General features: G+C 49.7%; 1 protein-coding gene across 2 annotated transcripts in view; it reads right to left on the bottom strand.

Annotated features, from left to right (window-relative positions):
• TLK2 (tousled like kinase 2) overlaps positions 1 to 25,533 on the bottom strand; it is an 82,270-nt gene that overhangs the window by 1,610 nt on the left and 55,127 nt on the right. For both annotated transcript variants that reach the window (XM_038753634.1, XM_038753635.1), the window contains exons 12-21: positions 20,303 to 20,455; positions 19,569 to 19,635; positions 18,267 to 18,364; positions 16,505 to 16,586; positions 14,875 to 14,966; positions 11,753 to 11,842; positions 10,126 to 10,295; positions 8,470 to 8,608; positions 779 to 890; positions 121 to 228 (exon numbers count right to left, since the gene is read on the bottom strand). In XM_038753634.1, coding sequence (XP_038609562.1) covers positions 121 to 228; positions 779 to 890; positions 8,470 to 8,608; positions 10,126 to 10,295; positions 11,753 to 11,842; positions 14,875 to 14,966; positions 16,505 to 16,586; positions 18,267 to 18,364; positions 19,569 to 19,635; positions 20,303 to 20,455 — 1,111 coding nt within the window. The remainder of the gene's footprint in view (positions 1 to 120; positions 229 to 778; positions 891 to 8,469; positions 8,609 to 10,125; positions 10,296 to 11,752; positions 11,843 to 14,874; positions 14,967 to 16,504; positions 16,587 to 18,266; positions 18,365 to 19,568; positions 19,636 to 20,302; positions 20,456 to 25,533) is intronic.

Below are 25,533 nucleotides of genomic sequence, written 5' to 3'. Positions count from 1 at the left end.
CCCTCTCCCTACCTTGGGCTCCCTCCCCGACAGTGCTGCTTCGTGGCAAGCCCCCCCACTGACGATGACAACAGGAATGGGTCAGTCCCCTGCCCGGTTCCTGCTTGGGGAAACACTGACCTTTGCCTCGGGGGTGACCACTGGCTTTGGCGGGAATTGCACCTCAGTAGCTTTCAGAATGGTGTTCTCCTGTAGAATGTCTTGCTGGGACTGGTTATGGCCAAAGGGCTGCAAGACAGTGTGGAGGAGGGAGCGGCTGAGGTTCGGGGCCAGACCCAGCAAGCAACGGGAAGCATCTAAGACACGGATGGGCGGACTGGTGGGGTGAGGGGTGGGACGCTCAAGGGGAGGGTTAGCACGGCTGAAGCCATATCATTATGGACCTGCCCCAGCTCCTGCCTCCTGAAGCTCCTTCTCCCCTAGCAAGGGAGGAAGGACTGGAGATGAGCCCTTGACATTGCTCCTTCGCTCCAGAGACCAGCAACCCTCCCAGGTCTGGCTCCTTCTCCGGGTGGCAGGGGACACAGCCCACACCAAAGAGGTAAGGCCCGCTTCTGGGCAGCAGGCCCGGCCCAGCCCCCTCAGCGTTCCTGCCGAACCCAAGACCACAAGGGGCAACAAGGAGAGACTGGGAGCCCCATGTGGGACAGGGACTGTGTGTCCAACCCTATTTGCTTGCATCCAACCCAGCTCTTAATACAGTGCCTGGAACACAGTAAGTGCTCAACAAATACCACAATTATCATTATTATTATTATTAACACAAAGATGTCCTTACCTTTCTGCCATAGAGGCACTGGTAGAAGATAACGCCGACAGACCAGACATCGACTTTATTGGAGATCTTTGGAGGTTCCTTTCCCACCACAAAACACTCTGGTGGTAAATACCTAAGGAGGAGAACAAAAAGGTTCTTAGGGCCACGACCATTCAGGACAAGGGCCCCCGAGAGATGAGGCAGGCCACCATGGGGTAGATGCCCTGCTCTGATGGGGCAGAGGACAGGAGACTTGGGCTTGTGTTAGATTAAGCCCCAGGACTTGTACAGCTCGGGGCTTTGCTCCTGCTCCATGGGACACTGGGTCACACCCAGAATAGCAATAATAATAATAGTATTTGTTAAGCGCTTACTATGTGCCAAGCACTGTTCTAAGCACTGGGGGGAATACAAGGTAATCAGAAGCCAGCTGATGTGCAGACTTCAGTTCCCAGTAGTCCACACAAGGTGGAAGGAAGGCTCGTGAGCAGGGGCCCGGTCACCACTGTGCACGCTCGAGCCCCGGGTCCCGAAAGTCCTGCCTTTCCCCAGCTATAGGAAAAGAACAGTCAAGCTGAGTTCAGGACCCACACGTGGAGAATTAGGCCCAGGCTGGCTCTGGCCTAGTGGAGAGAGCACGGGGCTGGGAGTCAGGAGACCGAAGCTCAAATCCCGGCTCCGCCCCTGGCCCGCTGGGCGACTTTGGGAAAGTCACAACTCCTCAGCTCTCCTCTCCCTCCTTCTCAGAACGTGAGCCCCAACAGAGGGCAGGGGATGTGTCCGACCTGATACTGGGGCACCTGCCCCAGGACTTGGCACAATGCTTACCCACAGATAGTAAGCACCAAACAAACACTGTTATAAATGAATAACAGCATCTAGGCACAAGTGAAACTCCACCTAGGGAAACGTGAGAGGTGGAATCCAGCGGTCTCGCCCTTAAGCCCCAAGAATGGAATCTCTCGTCCTGCAATCTGAGGCTACCAAAGAGCTTCGGGCCTGTGAGTCAGAGGGGCCTGGGTTCTAATCCCAGCTCTACCACTTGTCTGCCGTGTGACTTTGGGCTAGGCACTTCACTTCCCTGTACCTCAGTTACCTCATCTGTAAAATGAGGACTAAGACAGTGAACCCCATGTGGGATAGGGATTGTGTCCAACTTGGTTAACTTGTATCTACCCCTGCACTTAGTACAATGCCTGGCACATAGCGCTTAACAAATACCATTAATTAATAAAAAGATGAGATCCCCATCTGCACCCCCCACGCCACCAGGCTGTGGCTACATCCCCTTTTTAGGCTCTGCCTCGGCTTCCTGGGATCTTTGCCAAACCGGGGGTGCCGATGGATGGGGGTCCCACAGACTGACCCCCTGGGTGATCCTTCTCACTGACTCAGGCCAGCATCTGGGGTTGCGGCTCATCCTGAGAGGGTGAGGGCAGGGTATGCCACAACCGCTGCCACTAGAGCTCAGCCACTGCCAGCCCGGCACAGCATCTATTTATAAAGTGGCTCAGGGACCAGGTCAAACAGTTCCGGCTTCCCTTCTGAAATGAGAGTGCACTGTCACCCCCGGTCTGCCCCACTCCAGCCTCACTCAGCCCAGTGCTACACGACGTAACTCTCCCCATTTTCTTAAGGGCAGGGGGCAGACACCCCCCCAACCCAGGAGCTGCTTCTCAGAAAGAAAGACCCAGGGCTTGTGGGCGCAGCTGGGTTTTCCACTGACCAGGTGCCCACCCAGACTGAGGACTCAGAACTGTCTTCCAGGAGGGACAGACGCAGCCAATACTGCAAATCCATCAATCGCTGGTATTTACTGAGTGTTTACCGTATGCAGAGCACTGTATTAAGCCCTAGGGAGAGCACAATACAACAGAATTGGTAGACATGTTCTCTGCCCAAAAAGAGCTTACAGTCTGGAGAGGGAGACAGACATTAATATAAATTCAAGATTCAGACATAATAATAATAATAATAATGATGGCATTTGTTAAGCACTTACTACATGCAAAGTAGTGTTCTAAGCGCTGGGGAGGTTACAAGATGATCAGGTTGTCCCACGGGGGGCTCACAGTCTTAATCCCCATTTTACAGATGAGGTAACTGAGGCACAGAGAAGTTAAGTGGCTTGCCCAAAGTCACACAGCTGACAATTGGCGGAGCCGGGGTTTGAACCCATGACCTCTGACTCCAAAGCCCAGGCTCTTTCCACTTGAGCCACCTGTGGGGCTAAGTGTGGGACAAATGAAGCGTACAAATCCATGAGCAAGGGCGATGCATAAGGGTGAGGGGACAGAGGAAACGAAGGCTTGGTTGGGGAAGGCCTCTCAGAGGAGATGTGATTTTAATGAGGCTTGGAAGGTGGGGAGAGTGGTCTGTTGTGTATGAAGGGGGAGGGAGTTCCAGGTTAAAGGGAGGACTTGCGCATGGGGTCAGAGTGCAGAAGATGCCTCTGAAGATTTTTTTATATCCATGTCTCCCACTAGCTCCCAAGCACTTTTATTAGAGTGCTCTGCGCACAGTAAGCACTTACTGGTTATTAACAGCACTGATTGAGTGATAGGGCACGGGCCTCAGGTTTTTGTTGCCCTTTCCCAAAGACAGTGCATGGCACCCAGAGGACGTTCAGTTCAGAGGCCCCCACACCACCCCCCACCCACCCCAGAGGAGTGGCCGCTCCAGACCTCTGAACAACCTGATCCAAGGCTCTCGTCTGCTCATCTCCAAGGTGGATGAGGGAGGGACGGTTAGGCTCTAGTTAGTGGTAAGAGCATGGGCTGGGGAATTAGAGGACCTGGGTTTTAAGCCTGGAACTACCAGCTGTCTGCTGCGTGACCATGGGCACGTCACTTCACATCTTTGTGCTTCAGTTACCACCTCATCTGCAAAATGGGGATTCAATACTACTCCCTCGTATTTAGACTGTGAGCCCTATGTGGGACAGTGACTGTATCCAAACTGATTACCTAATATCTACCCCAGGGCTCTATTCCATGAGAAGCAGTGTGGTGTAGTGGATAAAGCATGGGCCTGGGAGCCAGAAGAAACTGGGTTCTAATCCCGGTTCCGCCACCTATCTGCTGTTTGACCTTGTGCGAGTCACTTAACTTCTCTGTGCCTCAGTTACCTCATCCGTAAAATGGGGATTAATACTGTGAGCCCCACTTGTGACAGGAACTGTGTTCAACCCAATAACCTTGTATCTATCCCCGTGCACAGAACGGTGCTTGGCACATAGTATTCATTCAATCGTATCTACTGAGCACTTACTGTGTGCAGAGCACTGTATTAAGCGTTCGGAAGTACAAATCGGCAACATATAGAGACGGTCTCTAGCAACAACAGGCTCACAGCCTAGAAGATGGGCTCACAGTCTAGAAGGCACATAGTAGGCACTTAAATACCACTATTATTAGTACTACAGTGCCTGGCACATAGTAAGCATTTAAGAAGCACCCTTAAAAATTAAATTTTTTTTTTTTTTAATTAACAAGCACAGCTACTTACAGCTAAACTCTGTCAGTAAAGTCAGTCAAGCCCCACTGGCTTTGTCAGAGCAACTCAGTTCTGATGCAAACACCCTCACCGGGCCCCTGTGGGGACAGGCCAGAAAACGTCCCCCAGCAAACCGACAGGGGCAGCCGCCCAGAACCCCCAGCCTGTCCGGAGGCCAAACATCCCCGCATCCCCTTCTTTCCCCGGGCCGGTCCAAGCCAGAGCACAACTGCAATTCAGAACTCACAAAATGACCCATCGACCTCTGCCGACAGCCAGCTGGGAGGCTGATTCTGCCAGAGCCGAGGCCACTCCCAGCCACGAACACCAAAATGCGCAGCTGGAAGGGCAGGGAAGCTGAGGGGCGGGAGCAAAGCCGAGCAAATCCCTCACCCTTCCCAAATCAGCAAACTCTTAACTCTGTCTCAGACGACCCTGGAACTTCCCTGCCCCAGGGCTTCAAATATTCGGGAACAGAATCTGGTCTCTTGCTTTTACGTGACTTTTTTTTTTTTGCTGACCGAGGTGTTCAACTGCAGAACTATTTCACAATGAAAAGCTTCAGCCAAGAAACATGCTGGAAGAAAGAAACCTTAGATGCAGGGTCTACGAAGGAGGAATGGGGGGAATGAGAGAGCAAGCGAGAGATAAAGAGAGAGAGAGCGCACACGCCACTCTTTGCTCTCATGCCTGTAACAGACGTATTTCGAAACTAAAACATTTTACGTCCAAATCTCCTGGTTTGCTATTCTTTAGGACACACAGCTGAAAGCCACATTAGGAAAAATGAGGACAGTGTAGCTGTTCAAATGGAACTTTTTAGAAGCAGCGTGGCTCAATGGAAAGAGCACGGGCTTGGGAGTCAGAGGTCCTGGGTTCAAATCTCAGCTCTGCCAATTGTCAGCTGTGTGACTTTGGGGAAGTCACTTAACTTCTCTGTGGCTCAGTTACCTTATCTGTAAATTGGGGATGAAGACTATGGGCCCCAACGTGGGACAACCTGATTACCTTGTATCCCCCCCAGCGCTTAGAACAGTGCTTTGCACATAGTAAGTGCTTAGCAAATGTCATTATTATTATTATTATTAGTAGTATTTTGGGGAGGGTGGGGGGAGTTCATTTATTTGCAGAAAATATCAAGGTTGGGGGAGGCAAAAAGGTGAACTTTAAAAAAAATTAATGGCATTTATTAAGTGCTTACTACCTGCTGGGGATTGTACTAAACACTGGGGTACATAGAAGATAATCAAGTTGGACACAGTCCCTATCTCACAGAGGGCTCACAATCTCAATCCCCATTTTCCAGATGAGGTAACTGAGAAACAGAAAACTTGGACTTGACCAAGTTCCCACAGCAGACAAGTGGCAGAGCTGAGACTAGAACCCAGGTCCTTCAGACTCCCAGGACCATGTTCTAGTCACTAATAATAATTATTATTATGGTACTTAAGCGCTTACTATGTGTCAGGCAGCATTCTAAGCACTGGGGTAGACATAAGATAATCAGGTTGGACACAGTCCCTGTCCCACATGGGACTCACAGTCTTAATCCCCATTTTACAGATGAAGGAACTGAGGCCCAGAGGAGTGAAGTGACTTGCCCAAGGTCACACGGCAGACAAGTGGCAGAGCCGGGATTAGAGTCCAGGACCTCCTGACTCTCATGCCCATGTTCTACCCATTAAGCCATGCTGCTTCTCTAACCAGAACATCTAACCAGAAAAGAGATGACTTGATAAATGGCCATGGACCAGACACACAAGGCGATCCACTGCAGCTATCTGGCAATGTCGCAGCACAATCAAGAATCTCTTCCAACTCTATTGTCCTCTCCCCAAGTGCTCAGTACAGGTTCCCATCCACAGTGGGTGTTCAGCAAAATCTACTGGTCAGGATGGCGACAAGCCTCCTAGGGACTCCATGGCACCCCTTACATCCTGCTTTGAAGTTTTTCCATTCCAAGGGGCATTTTAATCATGGAGAAGTCTGCTGCAGTTGTCCACTACACAGCCCCCACCTCCGGTTCCTTCCCAAACAAGACCCCTAATCCCCGATCCTCAGAGGATGAATCTAGGGTCTGGCTGACCTTCCTTGCAGCTCAGCCATGGTGTCCGTTCACGACACTGGCCATTAGCTTCTCAGCTGTCGGTGGTGGCCCTGGGCTTTTACCCTCTTTCCTCATTACAGCAGCAAATCAGAGAGATCCCCAGACCAAAATGGACACTGGGCTTCCAAAGAGTGGTGCAGGAGGCAGAGTACAGCGGACACTAGAGCTCAACACGCAGTAACACCACAGGGAATAAACACCCGAAGTGCAGTTTCTGTTTTTAACCTGTCGCTTGGCAGTTTTACTTAAGTAACACTTTTTACTGTCAATTCTACGCCCACAAACCCTTTAGAATCAAACCTTGGTTAAAAGAGCCTCCTGGGGTGGGGTCGAAGGGAAGCTGAGTGCACACTGCCCTGATTATCATCAACAGACACGTGTTCAACATCTGCCTGAGCGAAGCACTGAATGGAGCGCTGAAGACCGTGACAGCCTGTGAGCCCCACGTGGCACAGGGATGGTGTCCGACCCGATTAACTTGTATCTACTCCAGTGCTTGGAATGGGGCTTGACACGCAGTAAGCGCTTAACAAGTACAATAATGATACAATAATGATAAGAGCAAGTTAAACAGACATGATTGCTGACTTCTAGGAACATAAACAAAGGAAATATGATGGAGTCAGACAAGGGGAGAAAATCTGTGAACTCCATTTTAAGCCCCCTGGGGTCTGGGATTGTGTCTTCTTCTATTATACTCTCCCAGAGTGCTTAGTGCAGTGTTTTGCACAGAGTAGGTGCCCAGAGACTATTAATGGTGGACTGACAAGGGACATAAACTAAATATCTAAACTAGTGGAAGGAGCATGGGACTGGGAGCCAGGAGACCCAGCTTCTAGATCCAACTCTGCCAATCACCTGCAGGGTGACCTCTGGCAAATCACTTAACCTCTCGGTGCCTCAGTCTCGTCAACTGGAAAATGGGGATAACATACTTGCTCTCTCTATCTCTAAGGCTGTGAGCACTCCCCGGCGCCTTGCCTCCCTCAAGTGGGACAGAGATAATAATAATAATAATAATAATAATAATAATTATTATTATAATGGCATTTGTTAAACGTTTTCTATGTGCAAAGCACTGTTCTAAATGCTGGGGAGGATACAAGGTGATCAGGTTGTCCCTTGTGGGGCTCACAGTCTTAATCCCCATTTTACAGATGAGGTAACTGAGGCACAGAGAAGTTAAGTGGCTTGCCCAAGGTCACACAGCTGACAAGTGGCGGAGCTGGGATTCGAACCCATGACCTCTGACTCCCAATCCCGGGCTCTTTCCACTGAGCGACGATGCTTCATCGCAGAGATGAGTCTGATCTATTTATCTTGTCTCTTCCAGTGCTCTAGCACATTATGCATGTTTAATACCCACCATTAATATTGATGAGGAACATTAATATGCAGTTGGATTCTCCCCTTGAAACTCCACCGAGTACAAGCCAAGAACCCTTTGCTTCCTTTTGCATTGTCAGTTTAAACAGCAGAGATGCCATCTCCAAGGGCCCGGGGGACGGGGGGTGGGTGGTGTGCTGCATTATTCCCTGGGAGGCTGGCCAATGTAGCGGCAAAGATCGGACCCTGTTGGTCATTTAGCTTACTCCAGCCTCCAATGAGGACCTCAGCAAGGGGAAGAGGACAGAGAAATGGGGCCAGTTTAGGAATAATAATAATGATAATTGTATTATTTGTTAAGCACTTACTATGTGCCAAGCACTAAGCACTGGGGTAGATACAAGGTAGGCGGATTGGACAAAGTTCCTGTCTCACATCGGGCTCACAGTCTCAATCCCCATGTTACAGATGAGGTAACTGAGGCCCAGAGAAGTAAAGTGACTTGCCCAAGGTCACACAGGAGGCAAGTGGCGGAGAAAGGATTAGAACCCATGCCCTCTGACTCCCAGGCTTGTTCTCTTTCCACTGGGCCACGCTGTTTCCCTAAGCAGCCAGTTTATGGAGAGACAGGGGCTAAATGGAGGTCAATGGAGGCTTGAAGTTGGTAGAAGAGGGCCAAGTAACCAGCCAGCAAATCCAGAAGTCTGGCAGTCTCGGTGGCTAACGGGGCTTCCACTGAACGGAGGCACCCTGGCTACCTGAAAGAAGGTTCTAGGTTACATACCAGTAAGTACCGGCCCCCTGGGATGTCAGCTCCATGCCATCCACTGAATTGTAGCTATCGTCATCCATGATCTTGGAAAGGCCAAAATCGGTGATTTTTATCTCCCCGCATGCGGTACCATTGACTAGAAGAATATTACCTGGAAGGGCAAGAACATTAAAGATTGAGTAGACTCAGCTGCATGTGGGCATAGAGAGAGGAGAATGACACCCGAGCTCCCAACCCACGGAGCCTCAAATCACCTGGATGAAGGAGCAAGACAGCAGGTCAGATCATAGTGCCATGCTCCACACCTCTAATTTCCAGATATGATAGGTCCAAATGTTGAAAGAAACAAAAGAAATCAAAAAGTCTGGTACAGTTGTTCAGAAGTCATGGGTAGTGGGACTATTCAATCACATGGGTAGTGGGACTATTCAATCAGTCAATCAATTTGTATTTATAATTGCATTAAGTGCTTGGGACAATACACCTAGTACAGAGTAGGTAGACATGTTCCTTGCTATTCCAACCAAACCTTCCAGAGGGGCCTCCAGAGAAGATTCAGGGAAGACAGAAGTGAGAGGAAAGTCCAGTAAAAATGAGAGGTCAGCCAGAGCTGGGGTCAGGGCCAGGGCCAGGGCCAGGCTGATGTGGGGCCGTCCCAGGGCAGGAGCTGGCCAAGCCCGGACCACAAAGTCACCCGCTCCATGGAGGCATGTGGGACTCCTCCAGCCCCTGGGGTGCCCTTGACCGGGGCTCAGTCGTTAGGCCGCTGGCGCCACTTCACGGCTGAGGGAATTGGGCAGAAGAGGCCTGCGGCCAGGACCGGGAGTCCTCAGCCCACATCCCCAGCCAGGGACCCCCAACCAGCAGGGACCATAGGCTTAAGCTGACGGTCTGGGAGGTGGGTCTGGGGCACGGGTCAGTGATCCCAGAATGGGGCATCTATCAGCCCCTATGGACTGGCCAGTCCAGAAAGCGCAGGACACGGTGCTGCTAATTAGGTAGAGATTCTGAATAACTGAGTGCTTCTGGTAAAGTTAGGCATTCACACCATCTCGACTCAAGAATAAGATGCCCTACAAAACCAGGGGCCTGGGCCCTGCAACCAGCCCCCACAATACCTGTTTAATACCGTCTCTGAGCCTGGCATAAGTGTGCAGCTCCCTCCCCTGCCTTACAGTGCCTTTTCCCCACAGGCTCCCCGGGCATTTCCAGTGTCTTTTTCATTCATTCATTCAATCGTATTTATTAAGCGCTTACTGTGTGCAGGGCACTGTACTAGGCGCTAAATTCACCTCCATAACAGTTGAACATGTGGCTATCCCCAGAAAGGGCCGGGTACCTGGGCCGCCTGGACACCAGAGTTCGTTCGGGAGGAGCGAAGCCGGTGCAACAGTGCCATCTATGGCAACGGTGGGCAGGCTGGGCGCCAGGGAGCCGAGCCACGCACGCTCTCCGGCTCAACGGAAAGAGGCTGGGCCTCGGGCTTTGCGTAGGCCTGGGTAGCACTGGTCAGGAAGGGTGAGCTCCGGTCAAGGAGCCAGAGGACAGAGGGCTGCAAGTGACCGAGCAGAAGGTCACCCCACCCTCCCAGCTTGCCAGGTACTCGTGCCCGGGGCCCCGCGTGCAGATGGTGGATGCTGGGTCTCAAAGTGCAGAGACGTGGCTCACCTGGCTTAAGGTCATAGTGTATGATGGGAGGCTTGATTTCATTCAGGTACTTTAAAGCATTGACAATCTGCATGATGATGGACCGGGCCTCCTTCTCGGACATTAGCTTGTGCTGTTTCAGGTAGAAATCCAGGTCGTTTCCCTCACAGTACTCCAATACTGTACAGAACCTAGAGGGAAAAAAGGGAAAAGAACCTAAAGGCACCCGATACAACCCGGTTCTAGTCTTCGCCGACAAAGGACGAGGTAGGGTCAAGGAGGTGCTCAGCTGGAGTTCAGAAGAGAAGGCTTCCTACTCCTCTTCCTCTGTCTCTCCCTCTTTTCTCCTGTTCTTGCTGCTCTCCAGGCCCCGGACCAACTGGGGAAACCAGCACCCTGCCGCACCCTCGCCTTAATGGCTGCCACTAGAGTTGCAATCGTTCTAAAAATGGAGCTTTGGAAAATGCCCCTCATTAGGTGGCTCTTTGGAATCCTGCCTGAGAATTCTGATAAGACCACATCTGACTTTTTTTTTTTTAATAGTGTTTGTTAAGCGCTTAATATGTACCAGGCACTAAGCGCCGGGGTAGATAAAAGCTATTCAGGTTGGACACAGGGCATGTCCCACAGTCTTAATCCTCTTTTTTAGATGAGGGAACAGAAGTGAAGTGACCTGCTCAAGGCCACACGGCGGAAAAGTGGCAAAACTGGAATTAGAACCCAGGTCCTTCCGACTCCCAGGACCGTGCTCTTTCCACTAGGTAATGCTGCTTTTCGTGATCTGTTCTGTAACTGAGTAGTTGGGGCAGACCTGGGCCCAGAGCAGATGTCTGACAGATATATGAGACCACCACGCTCTGGGGCAGGACATGAGAGGGTGACACCCTCTGGATATCTCTCTGGAAGGTCCGCTCACCCCCTGAGGTTTAGCCTGTGGGAATGCCCCAATCTGACATAATCTTAGGTACCGACAATAATGGGAAGCATCTATGAGTGGAAGGGTTAAGCTGCCAGGCACAGGGAGTTTCTCCTAACAGCCTTGCATCGCCACTGGCATTTGGAGGACACAAGGGTTACGCCTACAAAAATATACCGAAGCTATAGATGGACTCTATTTGCAAAGCAGAAGGTTTTTTTGTGGTTGTTTTGGTCCAAGCGTCAGCCCTATTCCCAAGAGGCCATCTGGATGCCCCTGGTCCAGAGCGGCAGTCCTGAATGAACCTCCTCTGGAAGCCCCTGCAAAAGGACTCCTCCCTCCCCCAACACCCTGCCAAGCCAGATCCTCAGTCCCAGAGGAACCCGAACACCCAGCAGGCACCTGTGAACTCACGCCCTTTCCAGGCCGCTTCAGTTCCGCTGTCAGTTAAGATTCACATTCGTGCCCCGAAACGATAACGTACAAATGGAAATGACACTCCGCCCTCCTGTGAGCCCCAGAAACTTTGACCCCCTGAGATTAGCTCCTGAGGAAGGGTTGAAGAAAGAGCTACTGCCTGCCCCTGCCCCACACTGCACTCCCTGCCCTGCCTGGAGGTTACAGTCTCCATCTTGGGACTCAAAGCCCATAATGAAATGGCTTTCCTGGGTCACCTCTGGCCATGCCCCTGGAGAAGCTAGCTGGGAGTGGTCTGGGAGGCCCAGGACTTACGAGTCGGTGTCCAGTGAAAAGTAGTCGTACAGCTTAACGATCCGGGGATGGTCCAGCTCCTTGTGAATCCGGTACTCCCGACACGCGTGCCTGTGAATGACGCCGGGGATTAGCAAGGAACTTCCTTACCTGCGGTTTCAAGACTTCTCCTCGGTGCAGCCCCACCTGCCTGGTCTCCCTCTCCCAAAGATGCCAGCTTCCTTCACTCTGGGGTACCGTCTTCTGCTTACCTGCTTCTGCGTGGTCTCCTTTAGGGTTTAAATGCTCAAGGTCGGGGACCGGACCTTTATTTTCTCTTATGTAGTTTTTTTTTTTCTTTTAAATGGTATTTGTTAAGTGCCAACAATGTTCCAGGCACAGTACTAAGCACTGGGGTAGATACAAGATACTCAGGTTGGACACAGTCCATGTACCACACTGAGCTCACAATCTTAATCCTCATTTTACAGAGGAGGTAGCCAAGGTGCAGAGAAGTGACTTGCCCACAGCAGACAAATAGAAGGGCAGGGATTAGTAGCCAAGTCCTTCTGACTCCTAGACCTGTGCTCTATTCACATGGACAAATTGCTTCCCTAAGCATTCCCAGGTGCATAGTGCACTGTTATGCCCAATGATCGTTCCACACCTGGCACTGAAGTCTGCATATATATGAAGTTATCCTTCAATCATATTTATTGAGCACTTACTATGTGCAGAGCACTGCACTTGGAAAAGTACGACGCAACAGAATTAGCAGAAGAAATGTGGCCTAGTGGAAAGAGCACGGGCCAGAGAGTCGGGGACCTGGGTTCTAATCCCAGCTCTGCCACTTGCCTGCTGCGTGGCCTTGGGCAAGTCATTTAATCGCTCTGTGCCTCAGTTTCCTCATCTATAAAATGGGGATTAAATTCTACTCCCTCTACTTAGACTGTGAGCCTGTGTCCAACCTGAATATCTTGTACCTACCCCAGAATTTGATACAGCGGTTGGCAATCAATTAATCAATCAATGGCTTTTATCAAGTGTTCACTATGTGCAGAGCTATGTACGTATTTTTTACTCTATTTATTTATTTATTTATTTTTACTCTATTTATTTATTTATTTATTTTATTTGTGCATATCTATTCTATTTATTTTATTTTGTTAGTATGTTTGGTTTTGTTCTCTGTTTCCCCCTTTTAGACTGTGAGCCCACTGTTGGGTAGGGGCTGTCTCTATGTGTTGCCAATTTGTACTTCCCAAGCGCTTAGTACAGTGCTCTGCACATAGTAAGCGCTCAATAAATATGATTGATGATGATGATGATGCACAGCACTGTTCAACAGAATTAGCAGACACGGTCGCTTCCCATAACAAGCTTAGTAAGTACTTAATAAATACAATTATTATCATCATCATTAAAGACAACACTTACTAATGGACAAATAATCACGTTGATAAAAATGGTAGTTGTTAAATGCTTACTATGTGCCAAGCATTGTATTAAGCGCTGGGGTGGATCCAATTCAATAAGATCGGCCACAGTCTCTGCCCCATTTGGGGCTCACAGTGTAAAGGAGAGAGAAAAGGTACTGAATTCCCACTTTACGGCGGCTGAGGAAACAAGCCTAGGGAAGTTTCGGCAACTTGTCCAAGGTCACCCAGCAGGTAAGTGGCAGAGCTGGGACTAAAAGCCATGCCCTCTAACTCCCAGGTTTATGTTCTGTCCACTAGGGTCCACTCCTTCGCTGATGGTAACATTCACTCATGGGTGTGTGGATGTGACTAAAAAGGCCAGAACGGGAACCACAGTCCCATTTGTGCATACAAAAAGGGGGACCCTTACACTGTCCCATTTAATGTTTACAGTTACTGGTGCTGTTTTCTATTTTGCCTCATTTCTTAAGAAGCTTTTGCTTGCTTGGAAAGATCCCGCCCTTTTTTGACGGCAGTGCTCCTTGTGGGTCTGTCCTCAGCAACTGACTCCCATTTTCTGTCTGGGATGCAGAACTGACGAGCCCTCAACACGCTTCCTCTGCCCTCCTGGTTTTCGAGTTTCTCCACTTCAGCTGTCCATTCGGCTTGGGTATCTTGCCGTTGTCTGTTTTCCTCAAGTGTCCCACTCAGCATGGCTCTGCTGAAGTGGGCTTTGCTTCAATGCTAGGAGATGTACTCTGCTGCAGATCGTCATTGCTTGGGAACTTATCTTGCCACTGGCTACTGAAGGGCTAGTTGGATTTCTTTCTTTCACATGAAATGCCTGCCCTTCCAGCCCGATGACGATGTGGCACCAAAGTGGAATCCGTCTGGTATAGCAGATTTGGGCTCTAAAGTCGGGCTGCTGGGGCAGGATTGGCTTCATTGCTCCGTGAGCTTCGTCTTACGTTCGGGTTGTGGGAGGAAGAAGCCATACTACATTATTGCCTGCCTCCTCTTAGAGGAGATCAATTTAAATCCACTGGGGAAGGGCACCTCAGAGCCTGCAAAGCAAATGATCTGTTCGTCTTCTTTAGTGAGCAGAGAGGTCTGGGGATCCATGCCTCTAGGGCAACCAGCCCACCATGACTACGGATATCGTGCAGATGGGATGGAGGGGACACAGGAGCAGCACAGCAGGGTGGCCCTTTTGTGGTTAGCCTCTAGACTGTGAGTCCCTTGTGGGCAGAGAACATGTCTATCAGGTCTGTTATAATGCACTCTCCCAAGAGCTTAGTAGAGGGCTCTGCACCTAGTAGGAGCTCAACAAATTGATTAGAAGCCATCCTCTCTGTTCTTTTAAATACAGGGGAGGGTCTGCAGTGATGGGCAATTCGAGAGGGAAGAGAGGCTGCTCATCAGGAGTGCTGGGTAGGGAACTCATGGCCCGCCGGGCTTTCTTCACAGAACAGAACAGTTTAGCACGGAACACTAAACAGAACAGTTTAGCACGGAACACTAGTGAGTGAGCTGGAGGTATGGACACAGTAGAGGCCCTGGCCTGTCACATGGTGGCAGTCACATCTGCTGGGCAGCTGCTGCCCGGCCTGTCCTCACAACAGCTGGGAGAAACGGCTTCTCTGAGCCGCTGTTTTACGGTGTAGAAGCCCGACCCCCTCGCCCCCTCCCCACCCCGCCCCCAAATTTTAAGCTGGAATATAGTCCAGAATTTTATAAATTACTCACTTGTGGTAATTCTCCTTTTTCTCATCCCTCCAGTTTTTGTTTAACTGGTGAATTTTCACAGCTACATATCTCTGTTCCGTTAAATCGAACGCCTGCAAAGAGAAGGGAAAAATCGGGTCAAGTCGCTGACAGAAGAGTTCCGACAGGAGCCACAGGTGTGGGCAAGGGCTTCCGAACACCCTCTGGCAGATTGGTCTGGTCAGGACGGAGCAAAGATGGAACCAGAGCCAAGGAGCATGAGGTCCTACTTTATAATACTCACTTGTTTCCACACTGCAACAAACTTGAGATGTGATAACAATTCAGAGGCCTCCAGACTTACTGGCACCAAGGGGTTCAGAAAACACAAACACCACACACACCACAAACAGAAAGACAGGCCATGGCCAAACAGCTATTACAAAATAACAATCCCCTTTCTGTACCAACCACCCAACCTTTATTTTTAGGAATTTTTTTTAAGCAGCCTCCTCACTAGGCAGACAGCTGGGGGCAGGAGGCTGGGGGAGGGTGTCGTAGACATCCGGGAATTGCCCTGTGGCCATCACCCCATGCTCTCACAGGCGGGGTGCAAGTTCCCTATGACTGCGGACAGCCAGAAGCACCACTAACATTCCCGCGGGTAAACCATGCTGTTAGAAAACCTCCCCATCGGGCGCTGCTCTCTCCGGAAGAAAGTGAGACGTAAAATGACTCTGGGATCTGCTTTACCACAACTGAAAAATCACCCATGCAACTTGACCCCCAAACTTCATTCCTGAAAATGCCCACTGAACACTCCTAAAGATCCCAAATCAGACTGAGCATTGACCCTGTGGCGGCCTGGCAACGACCCAATGCCCACTTCACGACTGCTAAGGGCAGGCAGGCCCCAGCTGCCCAGGGCCTCCGGTGCCCTCAAGGAGGCCCCACGACAAAGCGATGAAGAAGAGTGGACCAAATGCCCTGGAACCATTCCTCACGGCCCAGCCGAAACTGGATGAGACCGTCTGCGACTGACTCGCGATCAGTCCGCGTCCATTCTGGAAGGGGCGAAGAAATGTCTCATCCCAACCCCTTGGTGCTGAGTCCGAAGGGATGCATTCTCCGGGCATTGTTTGACTAGCCAGTGGGTCTCGCATCCTGGTGGGAGCCCTCGGGCAGAAGGCACCCAGTGAGGAGAGGGGATGGGGTGTCCCCTGGCATGGGAGCAGGAATTGTGATGCCACTGTGAGGGCCCACCGGCTTCAGCAGCGAGCCACGTGCTCGGGGCCACTGGGGTTGCGGCTAATGAGCCGAGCTCAGTTCCGGGGGCCACTGCGGAGAACCCGCTCTCACTCTGAAGAAACAGAGGACCGGAAAGCTGTGGCCCGGCTGGCCCCGGTCAGGGGCTATCGAGTGGCACAGCGAGACTGAGCTGGCTGCCTTACCCCGAAGCAGCCAGCCCCTTTAAGCTGCTGCTCTAGCTCAATCCCTCGATACCAGGGCCCTGACCATCAGTCGTGGGTTTGCCAAACTTGGCAAGATGAACATGTGGCTTCTAAGTCTGAGCCAGCAGCCACACGCATTCCTGTGGCTTGGTCTCTAACAATCTCACGGAGTCAGATTTTATAGTGCTTCTTCCGGTTAAAAGGTTTGACGGCCGACTTACCTTGTACACCTCACTGAAACCTCCTCTTCCCAGAAGATGTAACAACAAATATCTGTCATTTAGCGTGGGGTGATCTTTAAATCTGTGGAAATAAAGAGATGGAGAGCTCTAGGAAGGCAGGGACCAGGGTCCTGTCCCCTTCTCAAACCCGGGAAAGCCCCAGACAGCAAAGAATGGTGACAACTCACCAAGTGACCGCTCAATGGACATTTGGGGACAACAGGGCTCCCTCCCCCACAATGATCAATTGTTTAATAGATCACAGTGGGAAGGTCGAATGCTCTCATGAGAAAGTCTCCTGGGGTGCACCCGCCCAATATGTCTGTGGACACCACAGTAAAGGAGACATACCCTGGCAACAAGAGGGAAAATGTCATTATTTCCCTTCTGATGGCCAAGAAGTAAGAGAGGGCGAGTGTAGCAGGAAGAGAAAAGACAGGACAACATAACTCCCTGGTGAAGGGCAGGAAAGCAAGCAGCTACACAAAAACTCTGCTTGGGATTCATTTACTTCAGGAGGTAATGGGTTCCTCAGAGGTGCCCACAAGTTATCAGGAAGTTGAGCTTCCTCTTTCATCATCAATGTTATCTATTGAACACTTATTGTGTGCAGAGCACTCTACTAAGTGCACTTGGGACAATACAGTAGAGTTGCTAAACATATTCCCTGCCCACAACAAGCTTACAGTCTTACAACGGAGCTTTCATTTCATATTCTCTACCGAGGACTATATGGTCTTATTCTATTTCAGTCTCTCACTGCGCCATGCCTCCAGGTATTTATTTGGTATATGGCACTTTCAAGTTCAAATAAAATACATTCTGAGGGGGTGACAAAAAAAATTAATCAAAAAACCAGGTTTAAATTGTGAAAAATTTCAGGTTTCATTTTCACACCCAAGATCTCCCAAGTCAGCGTTTCTTCAGTAACGGGAGTCTTGTCTGGGGTACGCAAGTGATATAAGTGGCTAAATAGATGCCGACCCAAGGTACCCACCGGCCTGGGTGCACAGTCAGGTTGTAGCACCCTGGCTTAACGAATCTTGGCTCCAAGCCCAATCTACACCTGGAATATTCAAGTCTTGTTTTGGGGGGCATGGGACTAGATGGGGGAGCACGAATAAAGACTACACTCCCATAAAGACAAGCCAAAACCGTCCCCTCAGCCCCACAAGGGCACTCTGGGGTTCACAGGATGGAGAGAATCTAAACCTTCCAGAACAAGACATTTACCATTTGATGATGACCAATCCTTCCTGCCATGGCATTCCCCGTACACAGTGCTTCCACTGTTGACAGGGGAGAAAACTGTCCATTCACCACCCCCAACAACCCTCACCCCTCCACCAAACGTGCTAAAATCTGACTGTGGCAACCGTGACGGAATTAGGACTGATTCTCAAACCAGGAATGCTCTGCCAGTTAAAGCATTAAGAAAATTTAAAAGTGTCTTTTTCAAACTTAATCCTACTGACAAAGAACGATCTACGAGGTAGAAATAAGATAGAATTGGATAAACCCCAAGTCATGTCACAAGGCATCACAGGTTAAATGGTGCGGCCTTCTGACAGGCCGGTTAGGTCTTCTAATCACCCACCATGGAGCAGACCAGATTGGCAGAGATCCCCCCCCAAGACACTGCAACCCCAAGGGGACCAAATCTTGAGAATCTCAGGGCAGGCCTGGAGCTCCAGTGCCTCTGTCGTGGTGACTGAGAGCTCTCAGGGAGCTCCCCACCCCCCGCACCCCACTGGTGGCTTACTGTGAATTATCTTCGTTGTGTATCCTTTTTAATTCCCTGATGTGTAGATTTCTAACCCTCTCTAGTCTCTCCAGCTCCGCCTGGATCTCGGCTTCTTCCTGAAACAAGAGACAAAAAAGGCCAATGTGATTCAGTACGTGGGGTTTTTCTCAGTCTAATTCCCTGAGGAAGCAGCAGACAATGGATGGCCTAAAGAGGCTGCAGAATGTCCATCTGTTTGATGGCAGAAAAGCCTAGGCTTAAGTCCCCAAGAAGGGACAAAAAAAGATCAGGGTATTCACAACTCAGGCCCTCATCTGGGAACCTGAAAATTCACCTGCTGATGACCTGTGCTTCTCAGACAGGCCCGGGGTCCTCAGGGAAGATGGGGCTGAGAAATTGGGGCCGGGGGCCACCAGCTGTGGGTGTTGGCCTCTTTCAGAAGCACCCTCCCCCACCAGTAATTACATTCAGACAAAGGAGAGAAGCAGTGTGGCCTAGTGGAAAGAGCATGGGCCCAGGAGTCAGAGGACTTGGGTTCCAATCCCAGCTCTACCACTGACAGCTGTATGACCACCGGCAAGTCCTGAACTTCTCTGGGCCTTAAAATGGGGACTCAATACCTGTTCTTCCTCTGTGAGGCCCAAGTGGGACAGCGACTGTGTCTGGCCTGATTATCCTGCAGGTACCTCCGCACTTAGGACACTGCTTGAGCAAATACCACAGTTGTTATTATTATGACCTCATCACTTTATTTGTAGGGGACAGAAGCACAAGCCCCTAGGGGGCAGGGAATGTGTCCCTTCTTTGTTTTGTTTCTTCCAGTGCTTAATTCACTGCATTGGCCACAGTGGAGACTGAATGAATACCTTTCCTACTGGTAAAGATGACCCTAAGGAACCTGGTAGCAATCAAAACATAGTGTAACACCTACCTCCTCAGTCTGGGTTACCCAAGGGGAGAGATGAGGGCTGCTACTCTTTCATGGGGGTTGAAGGTTTTTGACCCATTTTATCACTTCTACTCCTCCTGCTCGTTAATTATCATCGCAGAGTCAACTGGGGGAAGCCCATTGGCAGCTGGTGGTACCTACTTCCTGATGGATGAATTTAAGGCTGGTTTTCAAATGGGAAACTGTATGGGTGAGAATTGGCCAAGGCTCTCTCTGGAGCTAGGCCATCTGACCTCCACACTAATTGTTAGAAGGGAAGGGGAGGGAGGAAGGGGTGTCCATTTTGCTCCCTTAGGCCCTGGGATATAATGCCCAGCCAGGGTTCCACAGATTCAAGCCTAAGGTGAGCCCCTACCTACAAGATTCTTTACCTTTTTAAGATGACCTAATCTGAGTTTGAAGATTTCTTCTTGCTCGTGGTATTCAGCTAACGTTAACCTGGGAGAACAGAGAGCAGAATTTTAGCATACGCGTCCACTCGCTGTGAACCGAAGACAGGATGACAGTTTACCACAGGTGCCGGGCCAGGACAGAAGACACCCACCTGCCCCGGCCCAGCTTTGGGCTTAAATCAGGCCAATGAGGAAATGATTCTGCAACAACTTGGGGAAGTAAAGAAGCACTGGCTAGGTCCAGGATGGGGAGGGAACACGGACTTAGCCTGGGGAAATGGGCAGCCTTTGGGACTGGGCCAGCCGGGAGCCCAGTAATCTCCATCTCGTTGGGCAGCGATAGTCTCCACTTCACACTAGTGCAGTTTCAAAGAGAATAGAAGAGTCGGTCTTAGGGCTGGGACTGGCCTCACGTTGGGTGAATATCTGGGCAGTCCTAGGGTCTCCAGGGAAGTGCTCAAAATTCTGGACAACCACAGAGGCTACTCCTGACCCCTATCCCTACCACGGATAAGCACGGAGATGCAAACAGTACAAGATGGGGGAGAGGTGTTGGGCTCTCCCCTTCCAATGAACAGATCTACCATGCCTGGTCGACACTCAGGGCTGCCGAGACCAAATACACCATGGTGCTTGGAAACGGTGGGCCAGGAGGCTGCTGCTTGCATTTACGTAGGCCCTTTAGGGCCAAGGGGGCTCCCGTCACCACGTACGTTTCGTTTTCAGCTCCGTTGGTCTTGCTTTTGCGCTGTTTCTGCTCGTTGTTGGCGGGAGGGGTCTGTCCCATGGCAGGCGGTTTCCGTTTGGCTAACATTTTTCGTTGCCGCTCAATCTCTTCCCTCTGTGAGTTTATCCTCTCCTGTTGCCTAGAAAGAGGAGTGCGGTCAGGGAGAAAGAAGAAAACCTTCGTTAACACATCTACGGAATAGATCAAGCGGATTAGGAAGCTGACGCAAATGCTTAGACTTGTGTTACGTTACAGCAAAAAACATAGAAAAGCCAACACTTTAAATAGAGATTATGCTTGATTAGCCCCTGTAAAAGGCTGGGGGTTCAGTTCGGGAAACCTTTGTACTGAATTTGGGAAAAGTGCAGGGATTAAAGCTGACAGAAGGGATATTTGGATTTGACAACCACTTTAGAATGAGAGATGGGAGAAGGGATAAGGGGGCGAGAAGAGGTGTTGGTTGGGCTTTTGTGGAGAATCTTTTGAGAGAAGAGACTTCCAGGGACTCCTCCCAGGACCATTCTGCGATCCAGTAGATGAGCTCAAAAGACAAAACAAACATGACTTCTTCTCTCAAGTGGAATCATCCTGTGGTCACTGGAGATTACAGCATGCTGAGCCAGAGCTCTGGAGACATGGGGAAGAGGCCTCAGTTTTACCATCCCTAAATACTAGACAAGTCACTCAAGCTTCTGAGCTTCCACTTCCTTATTGGTCGATTTGCCTTCCTCTCCAGACTGTGAGCCCCATGTGAAATAGGGGACTGGGGCCCATCTATTTACCTTCTATCTGCCTCCGTGTTTAGTATAGTGAGTGGCTGGTAGAAAACGCTCAAGTGCTCATCTTTCCCACTGCTGATCCTTGCCCACACCCTCCCCCTTCATATAAGCCCTCTTTTCCCCAACTCCATCTCCTTTCTATGTCACCTATACACTTGGATCTGTCCCTTTAATGCACTCCTCAGCCCCACAGCACTTACGCACATATCCATAATTTATTTGTATTAATGTCTGTCTCCCATCTAGACTGTAGGCTCGTGATGGGTGGGGAACATGTCTATCAACTCTGTTGTACTGTACTTTCCCAAGTGCCTAGTTACAGTGCTCACCATGTGGTAAGTGCTCAATAAATACTACTGACTGACACATTCTGCTCTTTCTCCTGTAACTTAATGTTGATGTCAGTCTCTCCAACACAGACTATAAACTCCTTGTGGGCAAGGATTGTGTATACCAACTGCATGAATTGTACTTTACCAAGCACTTAGTACTATGCTCTGCACACAATAAGCACTCAAATACCATTGACTGATTAACAAATGAATTAGTGTTACTGGTAAGGACGGATTATCCTTTTTTATTATTCTAGTATTTGGTAAGCACTTATGGCAGGTTCAACACTGTGCTAAGCACTGGGATAGACGCAAGGTTGGGTACATTCCCTGTCCCACAAGGCGCTCACAGTCTAGATAGGAGAGAACAGCTCTCAAGTCGAGGTCGAGGTCGAGAGAGAGAGAGAGAGAGAGAGAAACACATACACTTCAGAGAGACTGGAAAAACAATTTATCTGGTGAAAATGAAGCATGCTTTCCCACTCCCTGCACCACTTGTCCCCTCCTAACTCATCTCACTACTCTCCTACTATAACCCAGCCCACAAACTTTGCTCCTCTAATGCTAACCTTCTCACTGTACCTCCATCTCACCGCCAACCCCTTGCCCATGTCCTGCCTCTGGCCTGGCGTGCCCTCCCTCCTCAAATTTGACTTATTGCTCTTCCCTCCTTCAAAGCCTTATTGAATGCCTATCTTCTCCAAGGGGCCTTCCTCAATTAAGCTCCCCTTTCCTCTTCTCCCACTCCCTGTTGCGTTGTCCCGACTTGCTCCTTTTGTTCTTTCCTCCTTCCCAGACCCACATCACTTATGTACATATCTCTTATTAATATATTTATTTATAATAATGCCTGTTTCCCCCCTCTACACTGTAAGCTCGTTGTGGGAGGGGAATGTGTCTCTTTATTGTTGTACTGTATTCTTCCTAGTGCTTAATACAGTACAGGGAAGCAGTATGGGATAGTGGATACAGCATGGGCCTGGGAGTTAGAAGGTCATGAGTTCTAATTCTAGCTTCACCATTTGTCTCCTATGTAACCTTGGACAAGTCACTTCACTTCTCTGGGCCTCTCTGAAAAAATGGGGATTCAGATTATGAGCCCCACTTGGGACAGGGACTGTGACTAACCCAATTTGCTTGTATCCACCCCAACACTTAGTACAGTGCCTAGCACACAGTGAATGATTGACAATTACCATTAATAATAATAATGGCATTTATTAAGCGCTTACTATGTGCAAAGCACTGTTCTAAGCGCTGGGGAGGTTACAAGGTGATTAGATTGTCCCACAGGGGGCTCACAGTCTTAATCCCCATTTTACAGATGAGGGAACTGAGGCACAGAGAAGTTAAGTGACTTGCCCAAAGTCACACTGCTGACAATTGGCGGAGCTGGGAATTGAACCCATGACCTCTGACTCCAAAGCCCATGCTCTTCTCACTGAGCCACGCAGCTTTTCTAACCATTATTATTAGTACAGTGCCTAGCACACACTAAATTACTGACAAATACCACTATTATTGGTACCGTGCTCTGCATAAAGTGAGTACTCCATAAATACGACAATGAATGAATGAACAAACTTAAAATGGAGATGCAGGCTGGCTTCCGGCCTAATGTATAATAATAATGATGGCATTTATTAAGTGCTTACTATGTGCAAAGCACTGTTCTAAGCGCTGGGGAGGTTGCAAGGTGATCAGGTTGTCCCACAGGGGGCTCACAGTCTTAACCCCCATTTTACAGATGAGGTAACTGAGGTACAGAGAAGTGACTTGCCCAAAGTCACACAGCTGACAATTGGCAGAGCCGGGACTTAAACCCATGACCTCTGACTCCAAAACCCGTGCTCTTTTTACTGAGTCACGCTGCTTCTCATGTCTTCCCTTTTAGACTGTGAGCCCACTGTTGGGTAGGGACTGTCTCTATATGTTGCCAACTTGTACTTCCCAAGTGCGTAGTACAGTGCTCTGCACACAGTAAGCGTTCAATAAATACGATTGATTGATTCCCTAGAGGCCACAGCCTCTCCCAAATGTGCAGGGTCTTGCCAGGGGTTGGGGCCAGCATCAGCCACGGCTAAAGAGAGCCACCAGGGCAGCATGAGAAGTCTAAGGCTCCTGGGGGTGCCCAGAAGAATTCCACGGAGCCGGCTACCGTGCCATGCAGACGGGCCACCAAAACGTTAACGATGGCTGATTTGGCCAGTGAGAGGTCCTGGCAGGAACATGGCCCCTGCAGAAGTCCCCAGACTGGGCTGACACGCACGGGGCTTTCGTTTCAATTTCACGCTTTATAAACGAGGCCATAAGCAATAACAATAATAATAATAATTATGATGGTATTTGTTAAGCGCTTACTATACGCCGAGCACTGTTCTAAGCACTGGGATAGATACAAGGTTATCAGGTTGTCCCATGTGGGGCTCGTAGTCTTAATCCCCATTTCACAGATGAGGTAACTGAGGCACAGAGAAGTTAAGTGACTTGCTCAATGTCACATAGCTGACTCATGGAGGAGCCGGAATTAGAACCCACGACCTCTGACTCCCAAGCCCGTGCTCTTTCCACTAAGCCACGCCGCTTCTGAAGACCTTATTTCTGATCGTGACTGAAGAACAGTAACAGCATGCAGCATATTTAAAGGCCAATATCTGAGTTTGAGAAAAGTGACACAAGAGTGGAGAAGTGGTCTAAATAAATACATCAGTGCTAGAGGTGGCGGAGGGGTAAATATGGTTGGGGTGCTGGAATTACCTGGAAAAGGCGAGGTTTCAGGAGGCCTTTAAATATGGGCATATGGTGGCCTGCTGGAAAGGGGAAGGAGGGGAGGTCCAGGCCAGGGGAGCAGCAAGAGAGAGGAGGCAAGAGGCAGGGGAGTCAACAGCGCGGAGGTGAACTTGTGGGGTCTGAAGAGGGTGAGGTGGAAAGTAGTGAGTGAAGAGGTCAAGTGGTGAGGGTTGATACGGAGCATGGAAGAGTCCGCCCAAACCCTAATCCGGCTTTGGGGAACCCGGATGTACATACCTGTAAACTATTCCTTGCTATGTCTGTCTTCCCCTTTAGACTGTCAGCTCCTTTTGGGCAGGGAACGTGTCTACCGACTATGCTATATGGTAATAATAATAATAATAATAATAATAATGTCATTTATTAAGCGCTTACTATGTGCAAGGCACTGTTCTAAGCGCTGGGGAGGTTACAAGGTAATCAGGTTGTCCCACGGGGGCTCACAGTCTTCATCCCCATTTTACGGATGAGGGAACTGAGGCCCAGAGAAGGGAAGTGACTTGCCCAAAGTCACACAGCTGACAACTGGCGGAGCAGGATTTGAACCCATGACCTCTGACTCCAAAGCCCGGGCTCTTCCTACTGAGCCACGCTGCTTCTCTAGTACTCTCTCAAGCACTCAGTACAGTGCTCTGCATACAGTAAGTGCTCAATAAATGCCACTGATTAGCCCAACAACTACTTTAATGCAACAAATAGCTTCAGAACCAGATTCTGATCACCAAAGTCTCCAGCAAAACACACCAAGGCAAGGTTTTTCAATATATACCTCTAATGCATTAGATCCCGAGACCAGAATCTGATATCCAAAGGGACAGACTGAATCCCTACCATTTGATTTAAACAAAAACAAAGAAAAACAGTAAGGCTTCTTGTGGGGACCAGACCTCTCTTGGCAGGAGCGGCTAATTACAGAAGTGACTACCATTTTCCTGATCTGATCCGGTTCATTCCCAGACATCGCCTGGTTTCTGGAAACTGCTGGGGAAAAGGCTGCTTCAAGAAACACTGCTCATCAGGGGTTGCTTCAACTCCCTGCTTGAAGACAAGTTGGGCAGTTTGACATTCAGTCGACTGGCAGAGTGGCTAAGTACACAGAGCTGGGAGTCGGAAGACCCAAGTACTAGTTTAGGCTCTGTCAGTCGTTTGCCCACTTTGTGACCTTGGGCAAACCAGTTAACTTCTCTGAGCCTCAGTGTCCTTGTCTGCCAAATGGGGATTAAAATCCCCATTCTCCCTCCCTCAGAACTGTGAGTCCCATGAGGGATGAAGACGGTGTCCCATCTGTATCTAGCTCAGCGGTAAGTACAGTGCTT

Source organism: Tachyglossus aculeatus, chromosome 11 (assembly GCF_015852505.1).
Source record: "Tachyglossus aculeatus isolate mTacAcu1 chromosome 11, mTacAcu1.pri, whole genome shotgun sequence".
Lineage (NCBI taxonomy): Eukaryota > Metazoa > Chordata > Mammalia > Monotremata > Tachyglossidae > Tachyglossus > Tachyglossus aculeatus.
Note: the sequence above shows the minus strand (reverse complement) of the source record. Positions and strands in the feature narration are given on the sequence as shown.